This window comes from Borostomias antarcticus (assembly GCF_949987555.1).
Source record: "Borostomias antarcticus genome assembly, chromosome: 33".
NCBI classification, from domain to species: Eukaryota; Metazoa; Chordata; class Actinopteri; order Stomiiformes; family Stomiidae; genus Borostomias; species Borostomias antarcticus.
Window position 1 is genome coordinate 2,568,981 of NC_140266.1, and position 15,391 is coordinate 2,584,371.

Here is a 15,391-nt window from a genome sequence, read left to right on the forward strand (position 1 = left end):
TTTAATAAAATAAAGCCAAATACTTTACTGAAGATTGAATTCATTGAAAAAGAACCAACCATACAAGCAATGGAATGTAATTTCTGGGGGGAGGGAACAAAAACCAATACAAAGTAAGCCAATGAAACTCAATTGTCAAACATTTTATTTGTGTGAATGGACTCATTTTGCAATTGATAAGATGAAATAATTCATACTGAAAGTAAAATGGATAAATATAAATCAACATTCTGATGAATGAATTATAGGATATACATAATTTCAAACACTTTAGCATAATATATTTAGACACCTAACTCATTGCTATTCTCTAGTCTTTCCAGTGTCACTCAACAAGACGGATCATATAATATACTACTGGTACTCATTCATTGACTTATTGTGGCAGTTTCTCATATGTAAATATTTTTTTTCTTAACGCACATAAAATGTGGTATAAAGTCAACATTATTTCATACCGTTACAGAATAAGTCACTGTCACAATCTCAAAAGTGAGCAGCCATAAACAGGTATATTTGACAATTCATATATAAGGAACTAGTTACAAAAAAAATGTAACTTCTAAAACACAGCAGAATTTCATGTTTCATAGAAATAAATGGTCTTAGATTTGGGTGCCTGAATATTGAAGTCACGTTTTTATAACGCATGTATTATTTTTCACAATAGGACAGGTTCAATAAAAAAAAAAAAGATTCCCGCACAAACTGTTCACCTCTCCATTGTCAATTTATTTAAAGTAAGTCGACGTTTCAGTCTCGCAGGACCTTTCTCAAGACATACTGCATGCAAGTGGTTCATTGCTTAAATACAAGTTCAAAGTCAGAACCTAATGGTCCACAGCTGTTGGAGGTGTGCTCCTAATCTAACAGGTGACCCAATCACAGCTCAAATACCTGTCGACACAATCTCAATCTCCATCTCTTACTGCAGTATAACACCTTGATATAAATGCCCATACATTCATAAAAATAAAAAACTAGAAATACCACTTTGCGGATGTATGCCTCCGCCAAAAGTCACGTTGCTTTAAACATGTTTTGTGAACTTGACCTTAAGTCAAGTGACATTGACCTTTGACCACCAAAATCTAATCAGTTAATCCATGAGTGCAACTGGACATTCTGGCCAAATGTGAACAGATTTCGTCTAGTCGTTGTTGAGATATCGCGTTCACAAGAATGGGACGGACGGACATACAAACAACCCGGAAACATAATGCTATCCGGCCACAGCTGCGCTGGGCGGAAATCGCTGGCTTGGGAATCGTTGTGAGCATACACTCTGGTTTTCCTGTCCACATGGCAATGCTGAAAGCAGAGTCGCTGTCAACGGACCTTTTGAAAAACTCCTGCCAGGGTGGAGATATTTATGGACTGACTTGGGTGTAGCCTATTTGTGTGGTTACTGGAGCTTATGGAAAACTTGACAATGACCTCAGTTATGCAAGTTATTGTATAGTTAAGCAAGTTATTAAGCCTCTAGACTATCCTATAGGCCTATTCTCACTAATGGCCCATCAGTCTATCAATAGGGAGGTCAAGTGAAAACCTACACCCTCTGCTGGTTTGGTTTCAGAACAACTTGGGCTATCAGAATATGAAAGCTGCAATGATGTCACATGAATGTATAAATAGTTATATGACCCTTGAGTCCAACTGGACATTCTGGTCAAATTTGAAGTAATTCCCTCAAGCCGTTACTGAGAGATCACATTCACCAGGCCAAAAACGCCTTTTGTGACGTCACTGTGACCTTAGTCTTGTAGCCAGACTCTCTACGGGAGATAGTCTGGACTTAAGCCGCTTAGAATTTGTAAAAGGAAGTTCTTTAAAAAACTCAATCACTTCCGGTCCGGACTGTCTACTACTCTACGGAATTCAGGATATCTGCCCATTTTTCCACCAACTTCCTTCATCAAAATTTCAGCGTCTGAATACCAGACGTAGTTGACAGTCCGGGCCGGAAGTCGACTCGTCTTGCTCGCGAGACTACCGTGACCTTGACCTTTGACCGCCAAAATCAAATCAGTTCATCCTCAAGTCCAACTGGACATTCTGGTCAAATTTGAAGAAATTCCATCAAGCCGTTCTTGAAATATCGCATTAACAAGAATGGGACGGACGGACATACAGACAACCCGGAAATATACCATCCAGCCACGGCTGCGCTGGGCGGAGGCATAAAAAGTCTATCACAAGTTCATGCTGGAATTTGACTCTCAAAAGGTTAACTTTTTAGACCTGTGTATAATCAAACTTTCGGAAAACTACAGATCTCAATAATCTTCTTAGAACAGATAATTATCGTCCACAGTATATCAAGGATGCGATCCCCATTGGTCAATTTCAGACCACAAAGAATCTGTAGCACACCAGAATCTTTTGAACAACAGTTGGATTGTATGAAGGCGAGATTTAAGGATAGAGGATATGCTGACAAACAACTAAATACAGCATTGAAAAAGTTGTCGGAGATCAAAAAGAGAAAGCCCAAAAAAAAAAAACTCTTAGTTTGTGTCCTTGTACTGTATATTCTAACCAGGCACAGGAAATCAAGTGCTCAATTAGAAGACATCCTAGCAAGTGACCCACAAGTTGGTGAGCTGTACAAATAAGGATAACCTTTCGTAGAGGAAAAAAACCTTAAAATACTGCCTTTACACCAAACCAACCCAACTGTTAACAAATAAAGCTTTGATTGATTGATTGAACTGTTGTCACCCTTACCAGAAGGTAATTTTAAATGTGGTTGATGCACACAACACAACCAAATGTGTAATGTCAAACCCATCCTGTAACAAGAAAAGAGTAAAGATTCGGGGCACAATTTCCTGTACAACCACTGGAGTCATTATACCTATGTATATATACGTATATCAAGTGCCTTTGTGGTAAAGTATATATATCGGTATGACAACCAGATCTTTGAAGACCAGAATGGCAGAACATCGATCCGCCATTAAAAATGCAAACCAGGACAGTCCAGTTGCTCTTCATTTTGCCCTTATGAAACATTTGCCGACCTCATGTTGGTATACTGGCATTGAGAATGTTCACATTTCCTGACGAAGAGGCAATTTAAGGGAAGCCCTCCTGAAATGAGAGGCATATTGGATTACTTAGACTCTCATACCATTAGGAATTAATGAGGACTTGGAACTTGGAACTTCCTGTAAAGGTTTTTTTTATTTAATTTTTTTTTGTTTTGTTTTTTTTGCAAGAGTTCAGCCTTTCTGCAATATGAATTCAACCTACTGTCAAAATCCCAGATCTGCTTTTTTATAACCTAGTATATATTTTTTAAGGTTTTTGGACTTGTGTATACATTTAGTCATATTTGACTTCTTTTGCCTTGTCTTTTTTCCCTTTTTGCTTTTGTCCTCCTGTTTTTCTTTCTTTTGGGGTTTTTCCTTTTTAATGTATGGGATTTCTATTGGGCATTTATATCAAGGTGTTTTACTGCAGTAAGAGATGGAGATTGAGATTGTGTCGACAGGTATTTGAGCTCTGATTGGGTCACCTGTTAGATTAGGAGCACACCTCCAACAGCTGTGGACCATTAGGTTCTGACTTTGAACTTGTATTTAAGCAATGAACCACTTGCATGCGGTATGTCTTGAGAAAGGTCCCGCGAGACTGAAACGTCGACTTATTTTAAATAAATTCACAACGCAGAGATGGAATCTTTTTTTTTTTATTGGAACTGGATCTCATGGGGATTTGATTCCCTGCACCACCAAGAGAGAAACTCAAGTGGTGTGCGCGTTGGTCTCCTACTGATCTCGTACAATAGGGCAGGTTCCCAGACCAAGGTAAAGCAAATTCAAACTCAAAACAACTTTATTAATGAGAATTAATTACTGAGAAAGGCTTTCAGGATCCCTCACTAATAACTTCCACTCTCTATGACCCCAAACCATGTTATCTAAAGCGTCTCAGGAAAATATAGCAGCTCTCTCTAACAGAACCATTGTGTGTATATATCTATGTACAGATTTGACCATTTTTTCCTCCTGCAAAAATGTACCATACACAAGTAGAAATGTCATTTGAAAAATGCGTCTAACCAACCACCTGACATGAAAGGCTTAATTGTAGGGTGTTCATTTTTACTGAGATTGCTGGGGCGTGGCTGTTTCAGTGGGGGGTGGTGGTGGTGGGAGGGACACCGCTGTCGTCACCTGGGCCGGACATCTGCATAAAGAGCTCCCTCAGCTCGCTGACCTCGTCGTCCTGCGGCTGGGTCGGCACTGCGCGGTGCTCGCGCTCTTCGATGAAGTCCCACAGACGGACGTTGTTCTGGAACTAGAGAAAGGCACAGGAAGGAGGCGTCACAAACGCAATCTCTGTGGCTTCTTCGAGCAATAAACCACAAGAGGCCGTGTTATAGTGATTTTATAACAGCTAGGGGGCGTTGTTAGGCACGACGCGAAGCGGAGTGCCTAAAACCCCCCTAGCTGTTATAAAATACACACGGCCTCTCGTGGTTTATTGCTTTTATACAACGGTTACTACAGCTATTAGTGTAAAATAGACACACAGCAATGTAAAATATTAACATTTATTCAAAACAAAGCATCATTCCCTCAATTCCACGGAGCAAAATAGTTCCCCTAACAAATGGGTTGCCAAGCAACAACAACTACAATGCATTGTATCGAATGGGAGGCGCGTTAACACTGAAAATGGAATGATATGCGGTCCCAGGAGTGTGTTACAAAGTATTTTAACACGGCTTCCAGCCAATCAGAATGAAGAACCAGAACTAACCGTTGTATAAACACAGAATAATGCTCGGCCATTCTAAGCTCTGGTCCATCTGCCCCGTGCCTCTCTGCATGCACTTGTTCTAACCTCAAGCGTTATATAAAAGGACAGCCCTCGGGTTCTGTCGGAGTTCTGTGGGCCAGATGACTTATTTCATCCATTACCCGCACGTTTCCCTCGGAGCCCAGCTGTTTCCTGGGTTTCTCTGGTTCTGCCCGCGTGCCGTCAGGATAGGCGTGCATGTAGAAGCATTTCCCACCGAATGGACAGGTCCCTCGGCCCTGGTCGAAGTACTTGCAGGGCTTGTTACTGCGGGAGAGGGGGAGACACAACGTACTCAGGTATCACCTATGAACAGCTCCTGTTTAGTGACGGATGACGGGACCCTCGGTAAGCCTGCTAGGACTGGTATATTTCAAAATAATTTTACTGTACAACATGAAGGGGTTAGTTATCACTGGCTTGTCATTCAAAGGCTTATTAAAGGCCATGCACTCTGTGTGTGTGTGTGTGTGTATGCACGCTCACGCGTGTGTGTGTATCCATGTTAGAAGGGGGTTACAAAGTCCCAGCTGTTGACCTTTCACTTTCTATTTCTGTTGGCTCTCAAAGAGAAAGCAGCTAACGGCTAACAAGTCTCCTTCCAGGCTATGAGCAGCTAATGGCTAACAAGTCTCCTTCCAGGCTATGAGGAGCTAATGGCTAACAAGTCTCCTTCCAGGCTAACAAGTCTCCTTCCAGGCTATGAGGAGCTAATGGCTAACAAGTCTCCTTCCAGGTTCATCTCTTCATCTTCATCCGCTTATCCAGGGTCGGGTCGCGGAGGCAGCAGCTCCAGCAGGGGGCCCCAGACATCCCTTTCCCTAGCAGCATCAACCAGCTCTGCCTGGGGAATCTTTAGCCGCTCACAGGCCAGTGTGGAGATGTAGTCCCGCCACCTAGTCCTGGGTCTACCCCGCGGCCTCCTCCCAGCCGGACACGCCTGGAACACCTCCCTAGGGAGGCGCCCAGGAGGCATCCTCACTAGATGCCCGAACCACCTCAACTGGCTCCTTTCGACGCAAAGGAGCAGCGGCTCTACTCCGAGTCTCTCCCGGATGACTGAACTTCTCACCCGATCTCTCAGGGAGACCCCAGCCACCCTCCGGAGAAAACTCATTTCGGCCGCTTGTATCCGTGATCTCGTTCTTTCGGTCATGACCCATCCTTCATGACCATAGGTGAGGGTGGGGATGAAGATAGACTGGTAGATCGAGAGCTTTGCCTTTTGGCTCAGCTCTCTTTTCGTCACAACAGTGCGGTAAAGCGACTGCAGAACCGCACCAGCTGCTCCGATTCTCCGGCCAAACTCCCTCTCCATGGTTCCCTCACTCGTCGTGAACAAGACCCCCAGATACTTGAACTCCTTCACTTGGGGTAAGGACTCATTTCCTACTCGGAGCGGACAGGCCACCGGTTTATGAGCAGCTAATGGCTAACAAGTCTCCTTCCAGGCTGAGGAGCTAATGGCTAACAAGTCTCCTTCCAGGCTGAGGAGCTAATGGCTAACAAGTCTCCTTCCAGGCTGAGGAGCTAATGGCTAACAAGTCTCCTTCCAGGCTATGAGCAGCTAATGTCTCCTACCAGGGTATCTGCAGGTTTCCATGCCCAAAAGCTGCTGATATATTAGTTATAGAGTAGAATATGCAGATGACGACAATTTAGTATTTTGAACAGATTTGTCATTATATATTTTGATGAATAAAATTATATTATCTGAAAAACAGTTGAGACCGACCAAAAGGGGGTCCTCGCATTTCTATGCATTTTTATGGCCCCTCTAGCAATTCACAGAGGACAACCAACAAAAAAATCATCAGTCATTTTTTCCCCAGATATATGTATATATATTCTTATGTACTCAATGAAAAATTGAAAAGTATGAAGTTACAAAAATCATTCGGGTTCATTCATTTCATTTGCTGCGGCATATCAGCTTACCAGTTGTCAAAACAAAATGCCTCCCTGTCCATTCAGGCAACATTAGCCGTTGGGCAACGCTTTGTTTTGCAAGCACAATACAGTATGTTTCGTATTGCTGCATTTACTAGGGTGAGAGCTTTACGAGTCCAAACCCCGTCTCTGCCCTTCTCACGCTAAGATATGGCCGTTTGAATGCCCCCCATTGACAATGGGAATTTTTCGCTCCTGAAATAGTCTAGTTTCAAATGTAGCTGTTGTTTCAACATTTGGTTTGTAAATGGCCTACATTTCACTGGCCTGGAAGACAGACTTCCTCACAAAAAAAGTTTTTTGCAATAGTCTGGACTTATAGCCGCCCAGAAGGACTTCAGTGGGCGGGAGTACTTGCCTTCAGCTACTCCTTCATCCAGCATAACAAAACGTTTGCCAAATCCAGTTGGAAGAACAGAGAGAACGTTTTCTCTTCTGAGAGACTCCGCTAGTGCACACTCATTCTTGTTTAATTTTTGGTATCGAGTCCATTTCTGCAATAACTGGAATTGTGGCTGTGATTATTCTACTAAAATTAATGTTACCGATCGTTACCTTTTGCCAGCAGCCTGTATTTCATTTTCAAAAATAAACTATGGGTACCAACCAGGGGCTGCATCCCCACTGGGGGTCAGAACAGCAGTTAAAATGCAGTCTTTGATTGGCCCGCTGTTTTGGGGGGCAGAAATTCTGTCTTCCAGGCTAGCATTTCACAGGACAGCATACTGAGACCAAATAAGATGAAACCTTGAGCTTCCCATCCCTGAAAAAACTACACATTTTTGGGCTGACCGTGGTCCTGTCTACTTCCACGGTCCAGAAATTTGAGCCAGACAAAAATGTCAATCTAGCTCAATACTTGAGTGCAATTATGATCTCTATGTGTCAGGTTCATGTAAGACATAATTCAGGTTGGACATGCCACAAATAAGTAAGTAAGTAAGTAACACTTTATTTGTCACAGCACGGATGCACAGTGCTGCACAGGGAATAAAAAGGCAGTTTAAAAACAATATAAGAAAGCAAAGTACAATGACATACAAAGTGCAGTGAGAGATTATAGAGAACCACAACAACACAGAAACGACAGACGATACCAAACTTAGCAATCGGCAGATGGCAGAGGCTCTCGAATAGGGCTAGATGTCCTATTTCCGAGTCTCTTTTACAAGGGTGACCTGGCCAAGAAGGCAGCAGTTAATCAATAGAGCAATCTGCTGAGACAAGCAGCTTGACTGCCACCCTGAAAGTGAAGCCCCAAACGCACTGGAAGAGTCACTTGACGCGCTTCATTTGACGCGCCTCATTTGACGCTCCTATGGCGCGCTACAGGCGTCAGCTTTGATAGGGAGCTGATTTAATTTAGATTGATTTGTCCCCATTTGACGAAAATGTAAACAAGTTCGGAGTTGAAGCGTCAAGGAGGTTTGACTCCCCTCAAAACGCTTTTGGTGCGTGATCGGCCATTTAAAATTGGTGTACTTTACGCTAGCGTCAGACTCTTCCAGTGTGTCTGGGGCTTGAGATGTTTAGATCAGACATGGATCTCTTCTGACCTGACCCCGGACTTGAACTCCTCAATCAGTCTGTTCTTCTCCTCCTGGTCCTCCACCCAGTAAACGCTGGGGATGACAAACTCGGACACCACTCTACACTCCGGACACGACCTGAACGGACACACACACACGAACACGAACACACACGAGAATCCAGAGTTAGTCCGTCACACAGTACTCTCGCTCCCTTACCCGTTAAAATACAGTATGCGGTTTATGATTTCCTCTTAGACTTCGGACCCAAAATCTGGTATCGGTTGGGCTCTAATGCAGTGTCTATACAGCGTTTCCCCTACCATTGTCTTGGCGGGAAGGCCCGCTCCCCCAATGGGACCTCCCGCCCCTCCTGAAAGACCATCCTTAAAATGAATGCCCAAAATCGACGACTTTTAGATCGCTAACCTTTTTAGCATAAGTCAATGTAGTTTAACATAGCAAAAATTAGCATCACGGCTTGCGGACATTTTGACTGAGAAGAGATGAAATGAAAATATTTACGGTTATGCAAGTAATATAACCACAGTTTAGTGTATGTCTATTGATAAAAACTATGTAGGCTAATAGGCTATGTGTGGACTAAATTACGTTCCATTTTAGTTCACATTTTTCCCATTCAGGCTATGCATTTTTGGCAATGCTTTTACTTTCTTTTCAGCTGTTGAAATGTAATTTTTTCTAGTACTGTAATACATTTTTATGTGTTGTAAATACTGTTAATATTTATTTAAATTGTTATTATTTATTTACCCAAGTTTTGCACTCATTTCATTTCAGCTGTGTAGAGATGCTAACAAACGCCTTACCGCGTGCGCCTGTGACACCATGCGTCTGTGACACGCCCGCCCCTCAACAACACTAGTAGTAGAAGGCACGGTCTCTTCACTAAACATGTCCGATGATATGCGGCTGGATAAACCAGCACGAAAATAATCTCCACACACCCTTTTCAAAACGCCGGTTTCGAAAGTCTCACTCACTTGATGATCTTGTTCTCGAACTGCTTGGCGCAGCGCCACTGGCGGATGCAGCTGAGGCAGTAGGTGTGGCAGCAGCTGGACAGGATGCCGAATCGGCGTTCGGACGGCGCCGCCTTCTCGTACACCACCTCCATGCAGATGCTGCACACCTTGTCTTGGCTGTGTTGCGCGGCGAACGCCTTCTCCATGTCGCTCTCGAACGCCAGCATGCACATCTGGGGGAGACGACGGCACGCTTTGAGGACGCGCTGGGGGGACTCGGCCGCGTGAGTACGAGGCCGTTTTAGTGCTGTAACATTAGTTTAGTGGAGCAGTCCCAGCGTTGTTATATACCATGGCTAATATCTACTCCACAATACTAATAATAGTCTGGTTAAGAGCCGTTGGCGCTGCTCAAAGACGAATCCTGACCCAGATACGTGTGAGGGAGACCTACAAGGTATGCAAACAGTTATCGATAAGCGATTCATTGGTTAAGGATTTGCTTGAGCACATGAAATTTACTCGATGTGCTGTCAAACAACGTGGTCTACTATCAAACAACGTGTTTGATAGTAGGTCGAGTAAATCCTTACAGACCAATGAATGGCTTATGGGTTAATTGTTGACATCCCTAACACGCTACCTTCTCGTGCGCTCTCCTCTGCTCGGGGTCGTGCGGGTGGAGGACGTGGAGCCTGCAGATGTCGCACATGGTCCCGTGCAGGTAGGGGCAGCTGCTGCCGTAGTGGCACTGGCCGGCCGCGGCGTAGGGGCACAGCTGCGGCTGGGGGGGCACGTCGGGGTAGGGGACGCTGGGGCCGTGGCCGGGGCTGGCGGTGGCCGAGCACTCCAGCCCGGTGCGGATGGCCTCTAGGTAGGAGTGGGGCTTGGCCTGGCCGGCGGGGTCCTGGAACGACCCGCCCTGACCCCAGCACTCCGCTTCCGGCGCCACCTCCACGCAGTCGCCTCCGTACGGCAGCATCCGGCTGTCGCAGACCAGGGCTGCGATGGGACGCGGAGGACAATTAAATGAGATGGGGGGGGGGGGGACTTTAAGAACAGCACAGGATCATCATAGGTAAGATAAATACAAATAAAGCTTTGATTGATTGATTGAAGATACACAAGATCCTTACAAGTAGTTTGACTGTCAGTATCCACATGACAATGACTCCTCCTAGTGGCAACAACGAAGCAAGAATCCATGTTCTTTGGATGGACTTAACTAGGTGTGGACAGCGTGAGCCAAATTAAGACGTCTTAAAAAACAAGACGGAGCACATTCATCTGAAGCGTTTGAGTTACACTGCGCATTGTTTTCCCATGCGCTTGGATGAGGCGGTCTCTCTCGGGTTAGGGATGAGACGGTATACCGTAAAACGCGGTATAAAATGTCCACGGTATTAGAACCGTGACATTCCCCGTCTTTACGGTATTACGTTTACGGTATTACACAATAATGCGCTGCTGAAACTTCACATTTCAAGTTGCTAGTTTTGTCAACTTTTCGATCTGAACCATTGTATATGATCATAAGTAACCTTAAAACAGGGCTAAACATGATTTTCCCTTTACTACTCCTTTAATATATAATATATAGTAAATACTTGTTTTTTTATGCGTGTTGGGGAGGTGAAATGCCGTATACCATGAAATACCGTAAACCGTACCGTGTAACTAGATACCGTACCGTAATGCAAAAATCCATACGGTCTCATCCCTACTCTCTGGCAAGGCAAGTTTATTTATATAGCACATTTCAGCCACAGGGCAATTCAAGGTGCTTTACATGAGACATTAAAAGCATTAAAACAAAAAGCAAGACATTATAGACATTTAAAACAAAAGGCAGGACACATTAAAAGCATTAAAACAAAAAGCAAGTCATTATAGACATTTAAACAAAAAGCAGGACAAATAGAATACAGGAATAAAAGTTACAGTGCAGTATACTGATAAACATAGTTCTTATCTCGGGGCGTACCTCTGTCTCTCAGGACCAGGGGCTTCTTGCCGTGCCGGCCCGTGGCTGCCGGGGGCCCGGCCCCAGGGACGAAGGCCCCGACGCTGGGGCTTCTGCTCGGCTGGTCAGCAGGGATACCTCCACCTCGCCCCCCTGGCGGCTTGATGTGGTCATATCTGGAACAAGCGTCAATATTCTTCACATAAGCACATTCGGGGGCGGGTTGTATTAAGATCAGGTTAAATTAATTAATTCATAACCTTTATTCAGCACTCGGGAGATACAATTGAAGGCAGGCCTTCTTTTACAATGTAGACAAGTTTAATAAAAAGGCAATACATTTATAAACACCACAAATAAAAGTAATAAGAGCAATGCAAGCAATAAACAATCAATAAACGCAATTAGGAAAAGGAATGTTCAATAATTGCGCTCTGAACTGCCCATACAGTGGGGGGCAATAGGGCATTAAAGGTCTGTTTGGTTCAGATTCTTTCAAATAATCGCAATTATTATCTTGTGTCATAATGGTGCAGCCCTATGTAACAGCGTGGCTTGGGTTGGTGGCATCATGCTTTCCACTGATCTGCTTCCAGTGGTGAACCGGGGTTTATCTGGCCGCAATGACACCAGCTGCACCGCACCCCTAGCTGTACATGAGTATGACCAAGTGCTAGGCCCGTCACAATTATTACATAATCGTCAAACCGCAATTTTATAACGTAATCACGGTTCTTTTTTTGAACCCTGAGTATGTATTTAAAAATGTATTTATCTCTTTTTGGAACACTAGTATTTCATAATGGTTGCATTTCCAGACAGTGGCTGTTGTGTATGATAGCTTCTAGAAGCGAGCTAGCCAACGTAGTTAGCAAGTAACTAAACCAAACAGGACGCTCAGATCTGGGAGCTGCGACTCAAGCCTCCTCTCACTCCCACTCCCCATCTCCACTCACCCACTCTACTCACTCACTCACTCCACCGAGTCACTCTACTCACTCACTATCTCCACTCACTATCTCCACTCACTCCACTCTTACCCACTCCACCCACTCACTCACCTCTACCCACTCACTCACTCCACTGACTCACTCACTCCACTCACCATCTCCACTCACCATCTCCACTCACCCACTCCACTCACCCACTCCACTCACCCACTCCACTCACCCACTCACTCACTCAACCGAGTCACTCCACTCACTCACTAACTCCACTCACTATCTCCACTCACTCCACTCTTACCCACTCACTCCACCCACTCACTCACTCCACCCACTCACCTCTACCCACTCACTCACTCCACTGACTCACTCACTCCACTCTCACCCACTCACTTCACTCACTCCACTCCACCGACTCACCCACTCTACCGACTCACCCACTCCACCGACTCACCCACTCACTTCACTCACAGTAGCAAGAATAGGCTATACTGTACTTTCCCTGTATGTTTTTAACATATAAAAATGCTACTGCTCAAGAACCCTTCTTGTAGCTAGCTTCTGCCAGAGCATGCTTTGCACCCCCCCCCTAAAAAAACTGCAAAAAAAAAAAAATCGCTTACCAATCAAAAAAAGACAATTATATTGTTAATCACAATTATTTTAGAGACAATGAATTGTCCGGCAAAATGTGTAATTGTGACAGGCGAGGTCCACAATACTTGTCCAGGCTGCCCAAGCTGTGTTCTTGCCACATCCAAGAAACTGTGAAGTGGTCTGACAACTGTGAAGTGGTCTCTGGGAGTTGATGGCATGGACTGGTACGTCACGTTACCTTTGACCTCTACCCAAACCCACCCAGAGCTCCGGTAGGCTGAGGATCTCGAAAGATAAACGGAGTGCCAAACCTACAACGTCGCTGTGTACCGTGCGAACATAGGGCTGCTGTATGACGCTGCTCTGCCGAAGGTGCCGGACAGTGTCTGAGAATATGAACTAAAATATCCCTACCAGCCCCCACTAATAGGAAGGTAGAGTGCTGGAATATTGGAATTGTTTTGCAATTCATTCCATGAGGAAGGAGCATTAAAAAATAAAGCTGATTTCCCATGTTGTGTTGGCCCGAGGCACCTTAAGCATAAGTATGTCATTTGAACGGGTTGAATAAGGAATAAAAATCCATTCTAACACAAATCTAAACGGGGAGCATTCCTGGAAGGGCCTTAAAGATGAATAGAAACCAATGTTTGACAAGCCTGCCCTGTCATAAGTGACAGTGGTGGTTACCTGATCAACACCAGAGATGCATCTTAATGTGATAGACTGTCTAGACCCCTCAGAGTAGATGAAGCAGCAATTCTACAGTATAAATAATACTATTATTATTATTATTCTACAGTATAATACCCGGGTGTAGCCTATACCGTTGCACACCAACAGAGGGAAATGGAGATTGCACCTAAACCGGTTCCTTCACCAACTGGGTGTGATTTTTTAGCTGTGACCAGCAGCTCTATGCTGTAGCTCGCTCTGTCGGTCCACAAAAGTACAATGTAACCGTTGTCCACACCACAACTGGTAGTAATTCACTAATTAGACAAGAGAGAAGATTCAGGCAGAAATGCTTATACCCTACTCTGTAGCTCACGCGATAGTTACTTTCTGAAGCAAGGTCTTACTGGCCTGGTGAGATCATCCCGGGTTTGATACCTCTGTCTAGCAGTCAGTCAGTATATTTGAGTATTACCAGCAGTCAGTCAGTATATTTGAGTATTACCAGCAGTCAGTCAGTATATTTGAGTATTACCAGCAGTCAGTCAGTATATTTGAGTATTACCAGCAGTCAGTCAGTATATTTGAGTATTACCTGCAGCGTTCCCCGTAGGCACACACGCCTCTCTGGTAGAACTTGCAGATGGTGGATGGTTTACTCGTAGTCAGGTCATGAGAGAACATGCACCTGTTCCCCTCTCTGCACACTCCGTGAAGGAAATACCTGTAAAACAAATGACAAAGTACATGGACACAGTTAGCTTGCTGGCTAGAAGCTACCCCTCCCCCCAAATGCATACACATGATAGTGGCTGTGCTTGTCAATGAGTGGGATCTGGTATAGCTAGTGCTAGCTAGTGGGATCTGGTATAGCTAGTGCTAGCTAGTGGGATCTGGTATAGCTAGTGCTAGATAGTGGGATCTGGTATAGCTAGTGCTAGATAGTGGGATCTGGTATAGCTAGTGCTAGATAGTGGGATCTGGTATAGCTAGTGCTAGCTAGTGGGATCTGGTATAGCTAGTGCTAGCTGTTACCTGATGCAAAGGGAGAATGGATTGTATAGGTAGCTAACGTTAGCTAGATGCTATGACTGCCTGTGTTAGCATCAGCTAGTTAGCCTGATCTTGACCCTTGACCCTGAGCACAGAGGTTATGTCTCACTTTAACAGACAATAACAGGGCGGACACCAAGTCACTCGCTTTCTAATATTAAATGCAATGAACATTAACAGCTAGCTTGGTTCCAGCAAATGGAAGACACACACACAGCTAGCTTAGCAGGTTAGCTAGCTGCTAGCTAACAGGCACAGGCAGCACAATGAGGGTCAAATATAATTATAGCGGCGAAATAAAATTGCAATGGGTAAATTAATATGTAGGTTTTACCTGCAGGTGACTTGCTTCGTGGTCATTTTTAACCCTAAATACTTCTATTTTTAAAACAAAATAACATTGGCGCAACAGTATTCGGCTGTTCCTGTTGCTGTAGTCACGTTTGAGTGCAAGTTGAAATGGCGCTTAAGAACGCCAAGGTTCTAGACCGATGGTTCCGGTTCCGATGGTTCCGGTTCCGACTTCCGAGATATAAAATATGGGGGCAAATAATCAGTACATGGGTCATTATACGAAAACATGCCATTTTATGGCACTTGAACAAAACTGCTCTGTAAATCTGAATAAACAATGAATAAACAGTAAAACATTTTATAATTCAGTTTCCATGATATGTCTCATAGCATAAAAATAAATGTATGCTATTTATGTTGCACATAACATTCTGTTTTTGATCATCTGATAATAATAATGATTTGACCGAAAATACTGACAGCCTTTTTTTATTTTTAGACTGGACAGCCTAGTAATTCAGCGCTTGGCTCCGCCTTGAAACACCTGCGTCCACATTTCCCGGTTGAACCTTGAGATGGATAACACCG

The 15,391-nt window shown here is 44.2% G+C and overlaps 1 protein-coding gene across 1 annotated transcript; it reads right to left on the minus strand.

The window, feature by feature from the left end:
- Positions 1 to 165: 165 nt before the first annotated feature.
- mkrn2 (makorin, ring finger protein, 2) lies at positions 166 to 14,946 on the minus strand. Its single transcript, XM_084460538.1, has 8 exons — positions 14,844 to 14,946; positions 14,052 to 14,180; positions 11,262 to 11,416; positions 9,921 to 10,279; positions 9,296 to 9,510; positions 8,319 to 8,429; positions 4,935 to 5,079; positions 166 to 4,308 (listed from the first exon to the last, which is right to left on the minus strand). Exons 1-8 carry the CDS (start codon positions 14,867 to 14,869, stop codon positions 4,141 to 4,143), a joined length of 1,308 nt encoding a protein of 435 aa, XP_084316664.1. The 5' UTR covers positions 14,870 to 14,946; the 3' UTR covers positions 166 to 4,140.
- Between the last annotated feature and the right edge of the window lie 445 nt (positions 14,947 to 15,391).

Coding starts and splice junctions, on each gene's coding strand:
- mkrn2 (XM_084460538.1), bottom strand. CDS start 14,869: ATGACCACGAAGCAAGTCACCTGCAG. Junction 14,181..14,843: donor ACGAAGCAAGTCACCTGCAG/GTAAAACCTACA, acceptor TTTGTTTTACAG/GTATTTCCTTCACGGAGTGT. Junction 4,309..4,934: donor GCTCCGAGGGAAACGTGCGG/GTAATGGATGAA, acceptor GCCTTTCTCTAG/TTCCAGAACAACGTCCGTCT.